At 59.8% G+C, this 17,002-nt stretch overlaps 1 protein-coding gene across 11 annotated transcripts in view; it reads left to right on the top strand.

The window, feature by feature from the left end:
* The window catches only part of NPHP4 (nephrocystin 4), an 85,611-nt gene that overhangs the window by 16,281 nt on the left and 52,328 nt on the right, over window positions 1-17,002 (top strand). For 8 of the 11 annotated variants that reach the window (XM_036228011.1, XM_036228021.1, XM_036228016.1 and 5 more), the window contains 5 exons: window positions 874-938; window positions 3,315-3,470; window positions 6,756-6,892; window positions 8,673-8,851; window positions 9,550-9,676. In XM_036228011.1, the coding sequence (XP_036083904.1) occupies window positions 874-938; window positions 3,315-3,470; window positions 6,756-6,892; window positions 8,673-8,851; window positions 9,550-9,676 (664 nt within the window). Of the gene's footprint in view, window positions 1-12; window positions 112-873; window positions 939-3,314; window positions 3,471-6,670; window positions 6,893-8,672; window positions 8,852-9,549; window positions 9,677-17,002 lie in introns of those variants that run through there. The other 3 variants (XM_036228029.1, XM_036228025.1, XM_036228035.1) reach the window with 3 other exon arrangements.

Genomic DNA, 17,002 nt, shown 5'->3' with positions numbered 1-17,002 from the left:
GTACCTGCCTGTGTCTCTCCGTCCTCGGGCTTCGCTGGCATTTTTCTGCGTTGACCTAACCGCTCATCACTTGGCCATAATAGACAACTTTCAGTCTGTCAGCTTATGTCGGTTGTAACAGTAAACTAGGGGATAGTTTTCGTTCAGGTTGTAATTGGGTTGGCTTACTTTTCACTCTGAGCCGAGGAATGGGTCTTTGGGCCGGAGCGGGACCGGCGCTGGCCGTGGCGCAGGGTTTGCCGTGAGATGTGTGTGGCTAGCGTCCTGCTCACGCATGCAGCAGACGTAGGCTGGGTGTCTGCCGTCGGCCAGGCTCTGTTTAGGAGCTGGGCACACAAGGCGGACAAGGCGGGTGTGACCATTTCAGCCCGGGTTGTCACTCTGGAGCACTTCTCAGCCTTGGTGCCACTGAGGTTTCGGGCCGGGCGGGTCTCTGTGGTGGGCTCTCTAGCAGCACCCCTGGCCTCCACCCACTGGATGCTGGTGGCGGCATCTCCGTAGTGACAGCCGAAAATGGCTCCAGATCCTACCGAGTCATTCCTGGTGGAGAGCCACTGCCCTAGGCACACGATCGTGGACACTGCCCAAACATTGTCTTTCTTGGAGCACTTGAGAGCGTCCAGATTTAGTCCCCTTGGGCCTGGGTTCTCCGGCTGCGTTAGGACGTGCCGTAGGCATGCCAGAGGCGCCAGGCCGAAAGCACTGGGCGTGTGAGGAGCTGAGGCTCCCCAGCGGTCTGTCTCCGCGGAGGTCGTGACTGAGTTCAGTAGCTGCGACGGGGCGTGACCTGCGCTTTCCTTGGCGGAGGAGGGGCTGGCGTTTGCTGACCAAGGTGCCCAGGCTGACGGGTGTCCTCCCAATCTTGTTTTGCAGGCTGAGGCTGTACCACGGCACCCCTCGAGCCCTGCTGCACCCGCTGCTGCAGGACCCCATCGAACGTAAGAAACGGCGCCCGGCCATCCTCGGCGCCACCCGCACACCTTGCACCCTTCCTGAGCTTCGTCCCCTGTACTCCTGCTCTGTGGTCCTTCTCAGTGTTCATTACCAGCTCAGCTCATTTAACAGATTTGGCAAAATGTATTTTGGGCTTGGGCTTTTGGCATAACTTAAGGGACTGAAACACACTGGCCCGACAGGAAGGCGCTGCCCCGTGTGGCTGACCACGGGAGGGGCTCTGCCCCGTGGCAGCCGCCTGCTGGGAAGGCTGTGGCTTCCTTGCTTCGAGGGTGACAGCTTCGCCCACCGGACGATGTAGTGGCTGTCCATCCCGGGCCACTGCTGTCACAGGAAACTACAGACGGTGAAGTCCGTCGGTCGCCTCCCACACGGCAGAGCCTTCCAGCTGTGCCTCGCCGCAGAGCGACCTGCAGGGACCCCGCCACCTCATAGCCGCGCTGGCCGCCTTCTCCACAGGCCCAGCGGCCGAGGGGCCCGTCGGGGCGGTGCCAGCCGAGAGGGATGTGCGTCCACTCTGGCTGTGGCCCAGTGGGGCATGGGCAGGAGGGGGCCGCCAGCTATTCCCTGCCCGCTGGGGTGGGGGTGAGGCCCAGCCAGGTGGTTGGAGGTGGGTCTGTTTGGGACGGCGGCTGCCGCTCCTCCGGATGCTGCCTGAATTCTGACGGGAATGGTGCGTTTGCCACGTGGCCCGTGTTAAAAAGTCAGACCAACCCGTCCCCGCTACTCCTTGCTGAATTTCGATAGGGGAGCGTCAGTCAGACTCACTTTCGTTGCTGGAGAAGGGCTTTTAGGTTTTCAGTTGCACGCGGTCCTTACCTTGTCAGCACCTTGTCTCCTGAGGGCCCCTTGGGATCAGGACCCTTGACCAGCGCGTGGGACTGCCACGTCTGCTCGTGCCTGGGATTCTGGGGCGCGGGGGGAATGCACGCGGGTGGGGAGTGGCTGCCGGGGACCAGCCGCGGGGCCAGGAGCTCGTCCCCTCGGTCGCCAGTGCCAGAGCTTTACAGGGGTTTTTGGTGGGTACTGTGTGCACGCGGTTCCGAACGCACCAAGTGTAAAGAAGTATGGAAAGGCTCAGAGTGAGGCCCCCTCTCGTCCCCTCCCCTCGCTCACCTGCAGCCCGCGCAGAGACCGTTCTCTGCCCGCCCGCGGACCCTCCCCAGGTGTCCTGACGGACCCAGAGATGAGTGTGGCCGTCCCGTCTCGCTGCGCTCTCCTTTACTCATTGTCCCGGACTTGCTTTTCCCCTGTAACGCCTCGTCCTGGGGAACGCTCGTGTCAGTGCACGGACGGCCCACCATGCATTTCGCAGCCACGGGGCGTCTGCTGGAGGACCAAGGCGTGCAGGCCTCGCTGCCCCGGACCGTCTCGGACGAGCTCCCGGGGGAGTGGGGTCGCTGGGTCCCTGGGCCGCGCAGCCACGATCCGTCACCCTCCTGCGTGCTCTCCACGGAGGTCCTGCCAGCGCGCGCGTAAACCAGCCACGTGGGAAGGGCCTTTCAGGGCGTTTCCCATGTTCACGTGGGCAGGTCGCACGCTTGGAGTGGCGAGGCTGGAACAGCACAGCCCCCGCTGACGGCTTCCCCTCAGGAAGGTCACGGCTACCTCTCGCGAAGCTGCGCCCTGGGCCTCGGGTGCCCAGGCCCTCTCTGCGGAGGAAGTCAAGCCCAGGCAGGACCGGCCACTCGGTGGGGGCATGCGGAGGGCATGTCTACATCCCTGCCAACCCCAGGGCCCCGCGATTCTGGGGTACACCCCTTCCTGCGCCCTAGGCCCTGTGCAGGGCCTGTCCCCTCCGCCTTCCCCTCACCATGTGGCCGAGCCCCTCCTAGCTGGCGCTTGCTCCAGACCTCACCCTTTCTCAGGCTGCACATCCTGTTCTGCGTGTCACGGGTATGGCCTGTGTCTTAGCTGTCACCCAGAAGAATGTCCCCCGCACCTGCCCTTGAGGCCTGGGCTCCGTCTTGGAGCCCCTGGCCCCCCAGTGCCTGGTCCTGCTGCTTGGTAGGGCTCCATGGGTGCGGGTGCTGAGACCGAGGGGGGCCCCTGGCCGGAGCGCCTTCCAGCCCCCCGATTACAGCCGAGAGGCGAGGAGGCGAGTACTGCAGGCGTTGCCATGGCGTTGTGTTGTTACTTACGTCGTTACGTTGCATCAAAAGCGGGCACCTCAGAGAGTTATTGAGGATCGATGTTTTCTCCCCCTTTTGGCTGGACTAACAGAGTAATAATAATTCCCATGTTTCTCTAGAAAAAATGTTTCCTGTTTGTGATATTATGTCTGGGATTCTCGGTTTATTGATTAATTTAGCCGTAAGTGTGTTTGGCTTCCGCTGTCACATGGGCGTTTTCTCCCCCAGAAAACAAGCACCTGACCCTCATCGAGAGCTGCAGCCTGCAGTGCACGCTGAGGCCGCACCCGGCCCTGGAGCCCGCCTTGCACCTCCTGCCCGAGAACCTCCTGGTGTCCGGTCTGCAGCCCGTGCCCGGCCTCCTCCCCGCTCACGGAGACGCGGGTAAGGGCCGCTTCGTTTCCCTCCGTGCTGGGAGTCGGGCGGGTCCCCGTCAGCCCTCGGGCCGGGGCTGCAGGGCTGGTCCCTCCCCCAGCGGTGTTTCACGGCCCACGGGCCACGTCTGTCTTCTTCCCGGGCGCACTCCCAGGGGAGGGGGCTGGACTGTTCCTGGCCGTGGCCGGGAAGTCCTGCCGCTGGCTCTCCCTGGCGGGCCACAGAGACCGATGGCGATTTATGTTGTTGTCTGAAAACTAATGACCAGGGACTCGGAAGCGGAGGCTGAATGTGCTGTGGTGGGCGGGCGAGTGGGAGCCGGCTCGCTCTTCTCGGGAGCATGGATGGAGAGACACAGCTTCCCGTCACGTCCCGGTGACCATCGGAGAGGACAGCGGAAACCTGTCCTGCTCAGCCTCCCTGTGGGGGTGCCGCGCGGCACGTGCCCCTCACAGCCCCGCAGGCCGAGCTGCTCCTAACGGGCGTCTGTACCCTCCGCCCTGGGCGCAGGGCTTTGTGACCCGCTCTGGTGAAGGGCTCGTTGCCAGGTGGTGTTGGTGGCCCTGGAAGGGCCAAGGCTGGGGCTGGCCTGGGGTCCAGGCCGGGCCGTCTGCAGAATTCATGGAGGGTTCGATTTGATTTTGGTGCCGTGTTGGGAGCTAGACATTTGTTCATTTGTAAAATGCCACGACATAGGAGGCGTGAGTGATTTTTAATTGAAGTTTTTACTGAGGTCATTGTGGAGTCACTGTGGCTTTAGTAACCAACGTAGAGGGGACCCAGGTGCCTTTGCCCAGTGCCCCAGACGCAGTGCAGCGTCACAGGCAGGACGGTGACGGCCACTCAGCCACGCGCCCCCCCACGGCCCCCAGCGCGCCTCTCATCTGGGTGAGGATCACACCTGCAGAGTAATTCTCGACGTGGGAGTGACCGGGAATGACGGTCCTCAAGCCCGGTCGCCCTGGCGGCAGCCCTTCCTCCCTGAGCAGCGGTTTAGAGGGGGCTCAGAATCATCCCGTCTGGCAAAGGCCGCTGATTCCCTGACACTTTCTCAAAGCTGGGGCGTCCGTCTGGCCTTCCTCTCGCACGTCCTCCGATCTTCCTTCGGTTCTCAGTGGCCTGGACGGCGAGCGGCACATCACCACCCGGGTTGTCGCTCTGCGCTGCGGCTCACGAAGCCGCGTCTTGCGGGTGGGGCCTGCACCTGGCTGCGGGGGACACAGCCTCCGGCCGGTCCCCTCGGGGGCTGCTCCCAGGCCCCCGCCTTGCGCTCTGCCTGTGTTTCGTATGCTGCGTGTGCAGGTGGACAGGGGCCCAGAAGGGCTCTCGGCCGGGCGGCCTGCCCACGTGCAGCGGCCGACGCTGTGGGGGCTGAGTGGTAAATCCGAGGCGGAAGCCCATTGGGATGGACCCCACGTCTCCGAGCGGAGTCTGGAGCCAGGCTTCCTGATGGCCCAGGCCCACGTCTCGCGGGCTGGTGGGCTCTGGTGGAAAGCGGGCACCTGACCACACCTGAGGACGTCCCCGAGCTTGGCTGGCACCCACAGAAGCGTCTGCTTGGGGCTCGTAGGGGTGCACGGGAGCGGCGGGGTCTCCGGGGAGACCTGGTGAGAGCCCTGGCTCCGTAGGCTCCATCGCTCAGGGGCTCTGGGTGGCTGTCCGTCCATCAAGCACTCACTCCCCGCCTCTCCCCTCCCCCGGCGCCTGGCTCCCACTGTTCTCACCGTCTCGGTTCGGTTGCTCCAGGTGGACCTCACAGAGTCCTCCGGAATCCGCCCTTTTGGGACGGGTCACTTCCCTCCGCATGATGGCCTCAGGTTTGTCACGGGTCAGGAGGCCCTTCCTTTGGGCCCAGCGGCATCCCACGGTGTGTAGGCCCCGCTCTGCGGCCCCTGCCCCTGTCGGCGGGCGCGCCGGTTGTCTCCACCTTGTGGTGACTGTGGGTAATGCTGCTTGCCCTTTAATTGGTTCTGAGTCATCTGCTTTTTAAAAACACTGCTCAAGGAATTCGTACGTTTTCTCAGAACCATCAAACCTAATACATGTCTGTGATGAGGAAGGCGTAGGAAACCATAAGGAAGGAACTGGAATAATCTGTGATCGCTGCATGCAGATAGGCGTGTACACATGTAAACACACGCATTTTAAAACAACTGGCATTAAACGGACAGTTGCATGTTTTCTTTTCATCTATAACATGATCTTTTCAGTCATTACACAATCTTTGGTAACGTGATTTTTCTTCTCATTTTATGTGGATGAACAGTTTACTTAACTTTGCCTGTTTTTGAACGTTTGTTGTTTCTTGTTTTTCTCTATTATAACGTTCCAATGAATGCTTTGCTTATTTTGCTGAATAGGTTCAAAAAGTGGAATTTCTGGGGCAGAATGTGGATGTGGATATTTTTAATGGTCTCGATACCTAGGAAGGCAAAGACAAAATGGTCTTTAACTGTTGGGACGTATAACTTCTGGCTGGACAGCACAGTGTTCTTCTCACTGCAGTTTCTCCATCACTGAGTCTTATGTCAGTTTTTTTTTTTTTTTAACTTTGGAATTGGCTTTTCAAATCTAAGATCTTGTACCTAAATATTTCAGTAGTCATAAAAACTCAGGAAGAGACAGAGGACCAGAACCAGAACGAGTCCAGTGATGGGGACGTGAGGTCCCCCTGGGGTTGTGTGTTCTCGGGACGAGGCTGGCTTTGCCCACTTCCTCCTGCGTTGGCCTCTGCTCCGGAGCCGGTGGAGAAGGCCTCTTGCAGCGAGAGTTTTCACGCGCCTGCTCTGTGCTGGGCACCGAGCTGGATGCCAGGAGCCCTTGTCCCCTTCGGTTCTAATGAACTCATGGTCCGGGATGCTTCTCGATCAGGACAGGGACTTTTGTGGCACAGACTCTGTGTGTGCCTTAACGTGCTCAGAGGATCGTGCATGTTTCCAAGTGCTTCAAGGTAAACATAACAAAGCGAGAAACGGCATCATCGGCCGTGTCCTCGCCAGAAAGGAAGCGGTACAGGGGAGCCCAGCCAAAGGGCACGGTGTCACTCTGCATTCTGCAGCCTGCGTTCTTTGGGTTGCCGATGGTAAATTTTGTCCCTGGAGGAGGTTTGGGGTACAGTCAGTCAGTTTAGCATCGGGGCTTGGACTGAAGTGGCTCCCGATTTGGTGTCCTTCTGTGAGGTGTGCCCGTGCTTCCTTCTCTGCTTGCAGGTGCCCTCACTGTGGCCTGGACCCTCCGATGCTCCTGGGCTTGTGCTTCCACAGATGACCAGCCTGAGCCCTCTCGTTGTTTCAGGTGACGCCCTCCGAAAGCCCCGCCTTCAGAAGCCAGTCACGTGGTACTTGGATGACTTATTCTTCACGCTCTATCCTTCCCTTGAGAAATTTGAGGAGGAGCTTCTGGAACTGCTTGTCAGTGATTACTTCCGGGAGGTACTGTCTCCCATCCCGGAACTTAGTCTGAGCAGTGGAGACGCCACAGCAGGGCAGAGCCTCTGGTGCCCCTGCGGCGGGCCGTCCAGCCCTGGGGACACGGCCCTGTCTTTCCCCTCCCAGGAGGCTAACGAGGGATGCTCGAGTCTGTCTTAACTTTGATGGAGACAAGGGTGCTGTTATCTTGAGACATTGATTAACATTAATTTTGATACAGCTTACAAGTCCTCATTTAAAAGCAAATTAAGTCACCAAAAAAGCACAGGGAAATCCATGAAATAATCTGCATTTGCGAAGGACGTTTTGAGGCTTTTTGGCTCATCCCAAGGAGATGGCTAGGAATCTTAATCATTCCACCCCATCAAGGCAGTTTTTCTGTGAAAGGACGTGATGGCGCCTCGTCGCCACTGGGGGCCGTCCGATACGTGGCTTACTCTCCTGTCCGTTCTCCGTCCGGATCCACGCTGGGTCCTCTGAGGCTTCGGGTCTCAGTGCAGACCTGCCCGCCCTGGCCGTGGCGCCCGGGCAGCGCCCTCCCCCTCCTGCTAGGGCCCCTCCCTGGCACGCGGGGCTGCTGAGTCTCCAGGGCTCGGCCCTCTCCCAGAGCACCCGGCCTCCTCACCCAGTCACAGGTGCATCGTCGGTCCCTCTGGGCGTATTTGCACCAGGAGGACATCTGACGCGCATAAAACAGTGCAGGGTGCATAGTAGGTCTTTAATCGTCGTTTGCCGTGAGATGGATTCAGTCAGTTGGTACCCATCCCAGTATGTGCAGTTAGCAAATCATTAATCGCACACACACGCACGTACACGAATGAGATGGAGGTTTTTTGCTTTCTACGCATCCTTGAAGATGCAGCTCCGTGGAGGGAGGTCTCGTAGGAAGTAGAAACGCGAAGGGGACTGAGGCGGCATCGCGCCTTTTCTCCGTGCAGCTCCTGCCGTTTCCTTGGTGCTCGGAGCGGACCCAATGAGGGTAGCAATGTGTTAAGAATGTCCTTGTTGAATTTTATACATTCCCATAAAAATCACTTTATTATGTATTTTTACTATCTTTGTATTTTCCAGTTCAGCTGGCAGAAAGTCACCTTCACCGTTTTACTGGCATTACTCAAGGGCTAATTGGCCGAATTTAGGTCCTTTTGGTTTGATTAATGGACAATGAAGAAAACTTGAAAATTCGGGATCATTTTGCAATGATCACATAATTTAATAAACAATAATAGCCTGGAGGAATATCCTTGCTCATTCGTTAGAGTGCCCGTACATTTTTTGTTAAGATGAAACACTTTAATATCCAGTGATCACTTTGGGGCAGATTCCATTTTTATTGGTTTATGACTTATGCTTGAATATGCTCCCTCCTCCCTGTGCCTGGTCCGCTCCAGGTCTCCAGTCTGAGCCCTGTGCAGGGCAGAGGCGAGAAACTTGACGTGCTCTTCCTCCAGGCACCCATCACCGCCCTCCACGAGGCCAGGGGTTCCTGCGCCCTGCAGCCTTGGAGTCCCCGGCCCTGTGGGAGGAGCCCTGGGCCCTGTGGGAGGAGCTGAGGGCCCTGTGGGAGGAGCCCTGGGCTCTGTGGGAGGAGCCGAGGGCCCTGGCTGCTAGTTTGCTGAGTCTTGAGAATTGTAGCTCAGCCTCAGAGACCTAGGGCAAGACCTTGGTGATCAGGCATCTGAGGGGCTGCCTTGGTGTGTTGCTCAGAGAAGATCATGCTTTGTGGGAAAACCCCTGCGCCTCTGCCCAGGGCCTGATTCTGTCCGCCGTGTGCTTCTTGCAGGGTGGCAGCCCGCTGGACGGCGGCGCCCTGCAGGTCCTGGAGCGGCGCCTGAGCGTGGGCGTGCACAACGGGCTGTGCTTCGTGCAGCGGCCACAGGTCGTGGTGCTGGTGCCCGAGGGGGAGGTGGCCTTGGCCCGCTCCGCCAGCTTCAGCAGGAAAGTCGTCTCTTCGAAGGCCAGGTATTGTCCCAGCGCCCGAGCCCTGACCTGCGTGGGATTAGGAGACGTGAGTGGCACGTAACCAGGGGCCCAAGCGAAGTCCTTGCACGGGCAGCGTGCACCCCTCACCCGGATCCTTCCCTCTGTCCCTGGCTGAGCTGCACCCGTTAGGAGCAGACCTCAGAGTCGTGAGGTTGGAGAAGTCCTGTTTGTGTGCCATGACAGTTTTGCAGTTAGCAATACGGGCGCTTCCAGCCGTGGTCGCTTAGGGTCTGTGGGGACCCTGGCGTGCCGCCCTCCAGATGTGCCCTGTGGGCAGCTTGGCACATGATGGAGAACCAGGGAGCCGCAGGTTTGCTGCTCCGCGCAGCGCCTGCTCCCCGGAACAGAACCAGAGACACGCCGGAGAGGCGCCATGCGCAACGCGGGCAGGGGCCGCCCCGGGGGCGGGGCCTCCGGGGAGACGGGGCTGTAGACCTGGCCGTGTCAGGCCGTGCTCCTGGCTGACACAAGCTCTGGCTGTTTGGAGAGAGTGTTGACTGGCATCTGAAATAAGGCTCTGGTTTGGGGAATTACCGTGGGGCCAGATTTGGAAGCTCCACTGGGTGGTGCGCGGGGCGGGGACTCGCTGCGCCGGCGCCCGGGGTGACGGCGGTGGAGGCGGGCGGAGGGCCGCGGGAGCCACCGCCTGACGCGCCCCTGCCTGTGTTCCTGTCCAGCTCTGGAAACCAGGCTCTGGTTTTGAGAAGCCGCCTCCGACTGCCCGAGATGGTCCGGCACCCCGCGTTCGCCATCGTCTTTCAGCTGGAGTACGTGTTTAACAGCCCCCCGGGAGCGGACGGCAACGTAAGTGCCGCCTGTGGGTTCAGGTCCCACCTGGCGCTGGGTGAAACGCAGTTGCCGTTAACGTTTTTCCATCAGGAGTGCAGTTACATCCGCGACGCGGACGCCGAGTCGGGGGCGTGGTCCTAGATGACCTCTAGTGACAGCCGTGTCGCGGTGCTCCCCGTGCTCAGGGCAACAGCACGTTCTGCTGGCCGACGGAAATAAGGCTGTCAGGAGGCGCGCATCGGGGTAGCATCCGTTCATAGCTAGCAAACTTAGAATCACTTTGAAAAACGAGGCCATTTCAATGCATTTTTCATGTGACATTAAATGTAGTAAGGCTCGAACCCGCGCGAGTCCTGAGCGGTTTCTCGTAATGCGCTTCGTATGCGCCCGTGTCATACGTAAGCGTGAGGATTTATAGGATTCGGTTGGAAGAAATACAACATATAGACATCGCCGACGTAGATTCTTCGGCAAACCCAAATCATGCTGCCCTTAAGATTTATGTTTGAAGAAGTAAATAGCAATTTAAGAAGTCAGTTGGAAATTGAAAAAAGGCCCAGAAGACACCTTCCGTGGGGGCCGGCCTGCCCGCGTCGCCGTGCGGCTGGGCGAAGGACAGGCCTGCGAGTGGCCATGGATGAGCCCGGGCCGAGGGCGGGGGGCGGGCATAGGGCTGTCGGGTTTCCCCGTCTGCGCCGGGCGCAAGCGGCCCTCGCGTTGTCCCCGCGGGTCGCCGCTGCGGCGGGGTTGGGGCGGGCGGTCTCACTGCGCCTGCGCGGCACACGCTGCTTTTCTTCACTTGTTACCGGAAGTTTCAGCTAAACGCACCTGCTGCCTGGGCCGGGCGCTCTGGGCTGGGGGGCAGGGCCTTCACCAGGAGGGGTGGGCTTCTGAGGCCGTGAAGTGAGGGGGGGGTCGGGGGGGTGGGGACGGGACCGGGATGGCTCAGCTGAGCTCAGCCGGGATGCCGTATAGCAATCCGCTCCTCATTCCCGCTTAGGTGATGCCCCTTCCAGAACGATAATTCCATTTCTTTTGCGATTATGAAGTCTGTGTGCTGAAACTGGTATATCTCAGGCGACACCTTATTACTCTTTAACACCTGATTGAAACGCTTCACTGGCGGCGGGCGGTGTCGACGTGCGCTGCTTCGCGGAGCCCTTAGCGTGTGGCTGTGGCACAGCTCATCAGTTCTGTGCCGTGCGGAGGTTCATCTTAACACCGTGCTGGGCTCCATTTACTGTCACCAAGTTCCTTCCATCAGCGTAATCTGGAAAGGAAATGTTACAGCATGTGAAGTGGTTTTCCACCAAGGGACTTTGCCGCGTGGAGCAGCAGAGGCGTCAGGCATCAGTGGGGGAGGGAGGCAGGCGGCCGCATCGCAGACAGGTCGAGAGGATGGGGAGCGGGCAGCAGCGATGGCGCGGGCGTGGGCTCGCGATCTTCCCGCAGGAGCGTCTGCGCGGCAGTGGGGCTGGGGCCCCGGCTGTCCTGGGAGGGACAGGTCACCTCCCCACGCTGACGGAGCCCCGGCCTCCATTGCATTCGGGCGGCAAAGTTCCTCCTCCCTTTGCTTTCCTTTTTAAAAACCTTTATATGAAATTCCAAGATAAACGCAGCAGACCTGAGAGTCAGATGTGCCCCAGGGGACCTGGTGGACCCTCCCTTCTCTCCTGAGGCCGGATCGAGGGTGGCTTCAGCCATGCAGCCCCCACTGGTGCGGACTCACGGGTGCCTGTTTTAAAATGAACACCCGATTACTTTGGTGCTCAGATTGACCCCGATTTGGCCGAAGGTGCTTCCGGCTGCGTCCGTGTGACATCCTCCCTCGTATTTGTTTTTCTTGCGCGTTTTCTTGCTTTCTGGCATCACAAGGTGCTGCAGGCTCCTCTCGACCCGCCCTGCCCCGCAGTGGAATCGCCCACGCCTGTCGGAGCCACGGTTTCCCACCCCGCCTTCTAAGACGCGTTTCACAGTTACATAACAACTGACGGTGGTACAGAGCGACCCCCACGCCCACACCCTCGTCCCCCACCGCTGACGTCGTCAGTGTGGCGCACTTGCCGTGACTGATGGACCGATGTCGATATGTTGTTACTAACCGAAGTCCGTCCTGTATTTGAGTTTCCTTTCCTCGTGCCCTTGTCTGTTCCGGGCCCCCGTCTGGGAGGCCACATTCCGTTGGTCACCACCTCCCCTCAGGCCCCTCTGGGCTGTGACGGTGTCTCAGACGGCACTCGTTTCCGCTGGGCCCGGTTCTTCCCGCAGCAGCGAGGGCGTCAGGACCCAGGCCTGGGCGCCGGGCGCGTTTCTTACCCCCTTCCAGTGGACGGCCGTGGAAGTTCTGCACGTGGAAGCACGCGTGCGGGCACATACAGGTGCGTGCGCAGGACGCACGCGCTCACACGCGTCCCTGTGCGCAGACGCGGCCCGGGCTCGAGTTCTCGCCGGCCCCCCATCCCCGGCCCGCCCGGCCCACCTCGCCTCCGCGGCGGGACCCCCGGCTCCGGGCGCCGTCAGCACAGCGCTCGTCAGCGCAGCCCTAGACCACGCGTGGATGTAAAGCCACAGCCGTACGGAGAGCCGATCCGAGGACGGTGCCGCTCCCGCCGCGGCCCGTCCCGCCTCCTGCGCGCGCTCGCGATCGTTTTCCTCCCCGCGCGTGCTCCCGCAGCGCGCCTCTGGGCGGGTCGCACCTCGCTTTCTCTCACGTTCACCTCTCCGCGGTCACACCCGGCGGTCTGCAGGGCGCCCCACCCTCTTCCCAGCTGCGCTCTTGACGAGGGGCGTCCTGGGGCTGAGCCGGACGGAAGGGTCAGCGTGTGTGTCACTGCATTAGCCTGGTGTCTCCGGAGGCACCGTGCAGCATTCGACTCCCACTGGCGGGGTGCTGGGGGCCACGGCCCCTCCGGCGCCCCGCCCTGCGCCTCGACCGCCTTCCAGACCCCGCTGGCCCGCTGGGCAGGGAGCGGCAGGCAGCACAGCGTCGTTCCGATCTGCATTTCTCCGACTGTCAGTGAAGTCGAACGTGCTTTCCCGTGTTTGAAGTGTTTGGCCGTCTTCCTGGGGCGTCCGTTTCCATCGTGCCGAGAGGTCCTTGTGTCTTGGGGGCGTCCGTCCGCTCCTTAGCCGTGCCGTGTGTTGCAGGTATTGTCTCCCAGTTTCACCGTGTGTCACTTATTCCCCGCTCCCCCTTCCCGGGCCGCGAGTCTTAGCTCAGGCCGCTGGAACAAGTCGCACGCCCCAGGTGGCTCGAACAGCAGCCGTTTGTTCCTCACGGTCCTGGAGGGCGGGCCGGCCGAGATCAGGGCGCTGGCAGCCTTGGCGGGCGGTGAGGACCGTCTTCCTGGCTCGCGGACCCGCCTGGGCCATGTCCCCACGTGGCCTGTGCTCGGTGTGCGTGCTCGGAGAGCGCGGGAGAGCTCCAGCCCCGTCTCCGCCTCCCATGAGGTCACTAGTCCCACCGGGGGCCCCACCCTGGTGGCCTCAGGATCCCCGATAGCTTCCTAGGGCCCCATCTCCAGGTACCATCGCTTTGGGGGGTAGGGCTTCAATATGCGAATTTTGGGGGAACAGAAACTGTCAATTCATAGCATCGTGTAAACTTGAAAACACTTTGTAATGTAGTCAGATTTATCAGGCTTGTCTTTCGCTGCATCCGGGTTTCGAGCCGTCTTTAGAGAGAGGGGCGGATGCCTCCTTGTTTCCTCCTAGCCCTGGCACAGTTTCGTCTTTTACTGTTTGGTCTCATTTGTCATGTGAGGCGGGGATCTCATTTTATCCTTTCCCAGCGGCCATCCACTTGTCCCTATGCCGCTTATGAGAACATCCTTCTGAGCTGCAGCGACTTAAGACACTTCTCCGTTTACAGTTGTGTCCGCGTCTGGACCTTCCTTCACTCCACGGGCTGCCCGGCCTGTGCCTGGATGGTGGGCTCCTTGGGTGGCTCTGCGGCCTGATTCCGCGTCCCCTGCACGCGGCCCCCTCCCCGCAGGGGTCGTTTTCCGGGTGAACCTTGGCCTAGCCCCATGAAGAGAGCTTACTTGCATTTTTATTGGGGTAACGTTAAATTTATAAGTTAATTTACAGATTTTTAACATCTCGAGGATGTGGCGATGTCCTAACCAAAGACAAGGGACTTCTTTCCGTTTGTTGCAACCTGTTTTTGTGTCTTCTGGGAATGATTTTTTTTATAGTTTTGAAATGTAGATTTTAAACGGTTGAACAGTTCTCATTAGGTTTATTCATAGGTATTTAATTTTCGTGCTGCTATTGTTAATGGGATTTTCTTTTCCATTATGTTTTCTGACTTAATGTTGTAGGATTTTTTGTGGATAGTCATTAAAAGAATTTCTGACAGCACTTACGTGGTGGCTCTTACGTACCACACACTGGTTTTTAAATTGAGCTCTACTTCGAGGTAATTACAGATTCGCATGCCCTTGTGAGAAGCGGAGAGACCTCGTGTCCCCCTTACCAGCTGTCCCTAGTGGTAGCACTGTCCTCTGACGAGCAGATTCTCTGATTTTAAGTCCACCTAGTCAACTTTTTCTTTCACGTCTGGTGCCTTTGAGTCCGCTCCACGACCTCTGCCTGTCCCCCTCGCCCCCCGTGTGCCCTCTTCTCCCCTGCGACTTTGCTTGTCACCTTCCTGTCCTGCTGTGACCGTGGAGGTTGGGGTGGCTTTGGAGGGCTTCGGGTTTGCTGCTCCCCCTGCGGTGACTGCTGAGAGAGCTGGATGCCAGGACCGGCCTCACGGCCTCCCTGCCATGGGGGCCGCCGCTCCACAGCATGACGTTCCCCGCTGACCTGCAGTGGGGCCGCAGCCCCAGGGAGTGGAGCGGCAGTGCCCACAGGACGGGATGCCGGCCTGCCGAGCCTGAGCCCCGGCTCTGCAGGGCCCCGTCGGAGATGGGAACGGAACCAGGCGGGGGCAGGCGCTCCAGAGGAAGCCGGGCCGGAGCGGGAGTGGAGGGGACCCCGGTTGCCGGCAGGGGGCCCTGGGCAGGAGGGCAGGTCTCACTGCACATCTGAGGAAAGTCAGCCTCATAAAGTAACATGGAGTCTCTGCCCTGAGTCAGTGTCGCGGTGGTCCGAGGATAAGCCGAGGGGACCCCGTCAGTGTCCTGGGGCTGCCAGAGCAACTCGTCTCGAGACAACGGACGTGCACCCTGTTCCCTGGTGGGAGACCACAGGGCCCAGGCTGAGGTGTCGCAGGGCCCCCTCCCAGGGCTCCGGGGAGGGCCCTTCCCGCCCCTCCCAGCATTCCGTGGCTCGTGGCCGCACGGCTCCCGCCTCCGCCTGCGAGTGGCCTTCCCGCTATGGCCTCCGCTGTCTCTGTCTCAGGTCTGTCTCTGTCCTGCTCTTCTCAGGACCCTTGTCGCTGGGCTGAGGGCCCGCCCGGCGGGTCGAGAGCTCCCCTCACGGTGCGTGCTTCCGTTTCGTGTGCACAGACCTCTCCCAAGAAGCTCGCAGTCCCAGCCCAGGGGTCGGGACCTGTGCTTCTGGGGCCACCACTCAGCACGCCAGGGGGACCCTGATCCGTAGCACTCCCGGGGGCCAGGTGTCTGTTTCTGTTTGCGCGTGGCCTGGTGAATGTCCTCGTGGCTCATCCGTTTCATGACAAATGTGTCTCGTAGTCCAAGTGTGTTCCTTTGGCTGTTTGTACGTCGTTTGCCGTTATATTTACAGCCTAAATGGGAGCAATTCAGTGCGTTTCTTTTCTTGCACGAAAGCAAACCCAGTTTGGTAGGATAAGACATTATAAAGTACCGGATCTGATCCCAGCCGCTGGAACTCACTGGTAGGAGGAGGGGCGGGGGCTTCGTTACCTCGACCAGTTAACCAGTGCCTGGTCTCTCGCTGCCTGCTCGGATGGACGCGCCTGACCTTCTCCTTAGAGCTGGGGTGGGGCTGGTTCGGGAGGTTCTCGCCTGCAGGTGTCACCCTGGCCTGCTTGGGAGAGAATGCAGGCTAATAAACGGCAATTGAATTGCCACCAGGCCCACTTGTCCCACTGAAGTCTTTGTGGAGGAGGGATCAATAACTCACTAACCATCTCTTCTTGTTAGAGCTGTTACAAACAAAGGGAGGGGAAATGGATGTATGTGTAACTGATAGACATTTCACACCAAAGAGGGCAGAATCGATTGAGAACTGAAAAGCCACAAGGAACTACGAAATTGGAAAATTAGGTATCAGAATCACCTAATCTGAACAATTAAACCAGGAGGACGTACACAAATAGCACGAAAACTTGGACGCATATTTTATTTTATTTTGCTCCTGTAACAAATTTCTGGATCTTATAGATGAGCATTTACAATAGTAGCCTAGATAGTAAATCCTTACAGTTTTAGTCGCTGTTTGTCCTACTGCGTTTGTAATTCTTTTATTTTTAAAGAGCAGCGGGTCCCTATCGGCTCGGCGGCGGTGCACGGCGGCGGCTCTGTGCCGCGTGTACTGCCGTGCAGCCACTTGCCGGACGGGGAGGGGCTGCCTTCGCCCCTGCCATTGGCAGATGGTCCAGGCGTGTCGCAGGGTCGGCTGCCGCGGGGCGTACGTGGCTGGTGCTCTGCCCGTTCTTCCAGGACGTGGGCTTTTTCCGCGCTGAATTGGCAGGGACACAGGTCTCTGCTCAACCCCGTGACCGGGTGCTCACCTGTTGTCTGAACTTAGGCTCCTGTAAAGGATCAGCGGGTGGTGTGAGGTCCGGTTACGACGGGACTCGGGAAAGAGATTGATTCCAAACCACGTGCTGATCCGAGTGTTTTCCCCCACCCGGCTACGAAGGCGAGACCAGGATGGGTGTCACCCAGCAAGGGACAGTCTGGAAAGTCTGGCCTGGGCGGAAGGAGTATGTTTCCTTGTCTGTATCGGGACCCGCTCACGCACACGCGCGGCCATGAGCCGTCCGCGTCGGGGCCCAGCCAGAGTCCTTGGCGTGCGCGTGCGGCAGCCTGCCCTGGACCCGAGTGCGGTCAAGTCCTGGCTGTGACAGTGGCCCGGCAGTTTACCCGTGTCCGGCCAGACAAGCGGGGTGTAGTAGGAGCCCAGCCACATCGCTGGAGCCTCGCCTTCCTGTGGGTCCTGACACAGCTGGCGTCGGCGCCCCAGCCTCTCCCTTCGCCTCACAGGCAGGGTGCGAGGCGCCCCAGGCAGGCTGTCGCCCTCTCCGTGACCACGGCCTATGACCAGTCGCAGGGCGGTCTCGGTGCGCTCGGCCAGCAGGGACGGACGGCCCTGCCCCCTCCGCTGGCCAGAGGCAGTGAGGGTGTGCCCCATTCTTTTGCCCTCCTCATCCCGGAGGAAAGCATCCGGAGGGGGTGCTGTGCTCGCCCC

Source organism: Rousettus aegyptiacus, unplaced genomic scaffold (genome assembly GCF_014176215.1).
Source record: "Rousettus aegyptiacus isolate mRouAeg1 unplaced genomic scaffold, mRouAeg1.p scaffold_m13_p_1, whole genome shotgun sequence".
Classification (NCBI taxonomy): domain Eukaryota; kingdom Metazoa; phylum Chordata; class Mammalia; order Chiroptera; family Pteropodidae; genus Rousettus; species Rousettus aegyptiacus.
The sequence above is the reverse complement of the archived record's forward strand: the minus strand, read 5'-3'. Positions and strand labels throughout refer to the sequence as shown.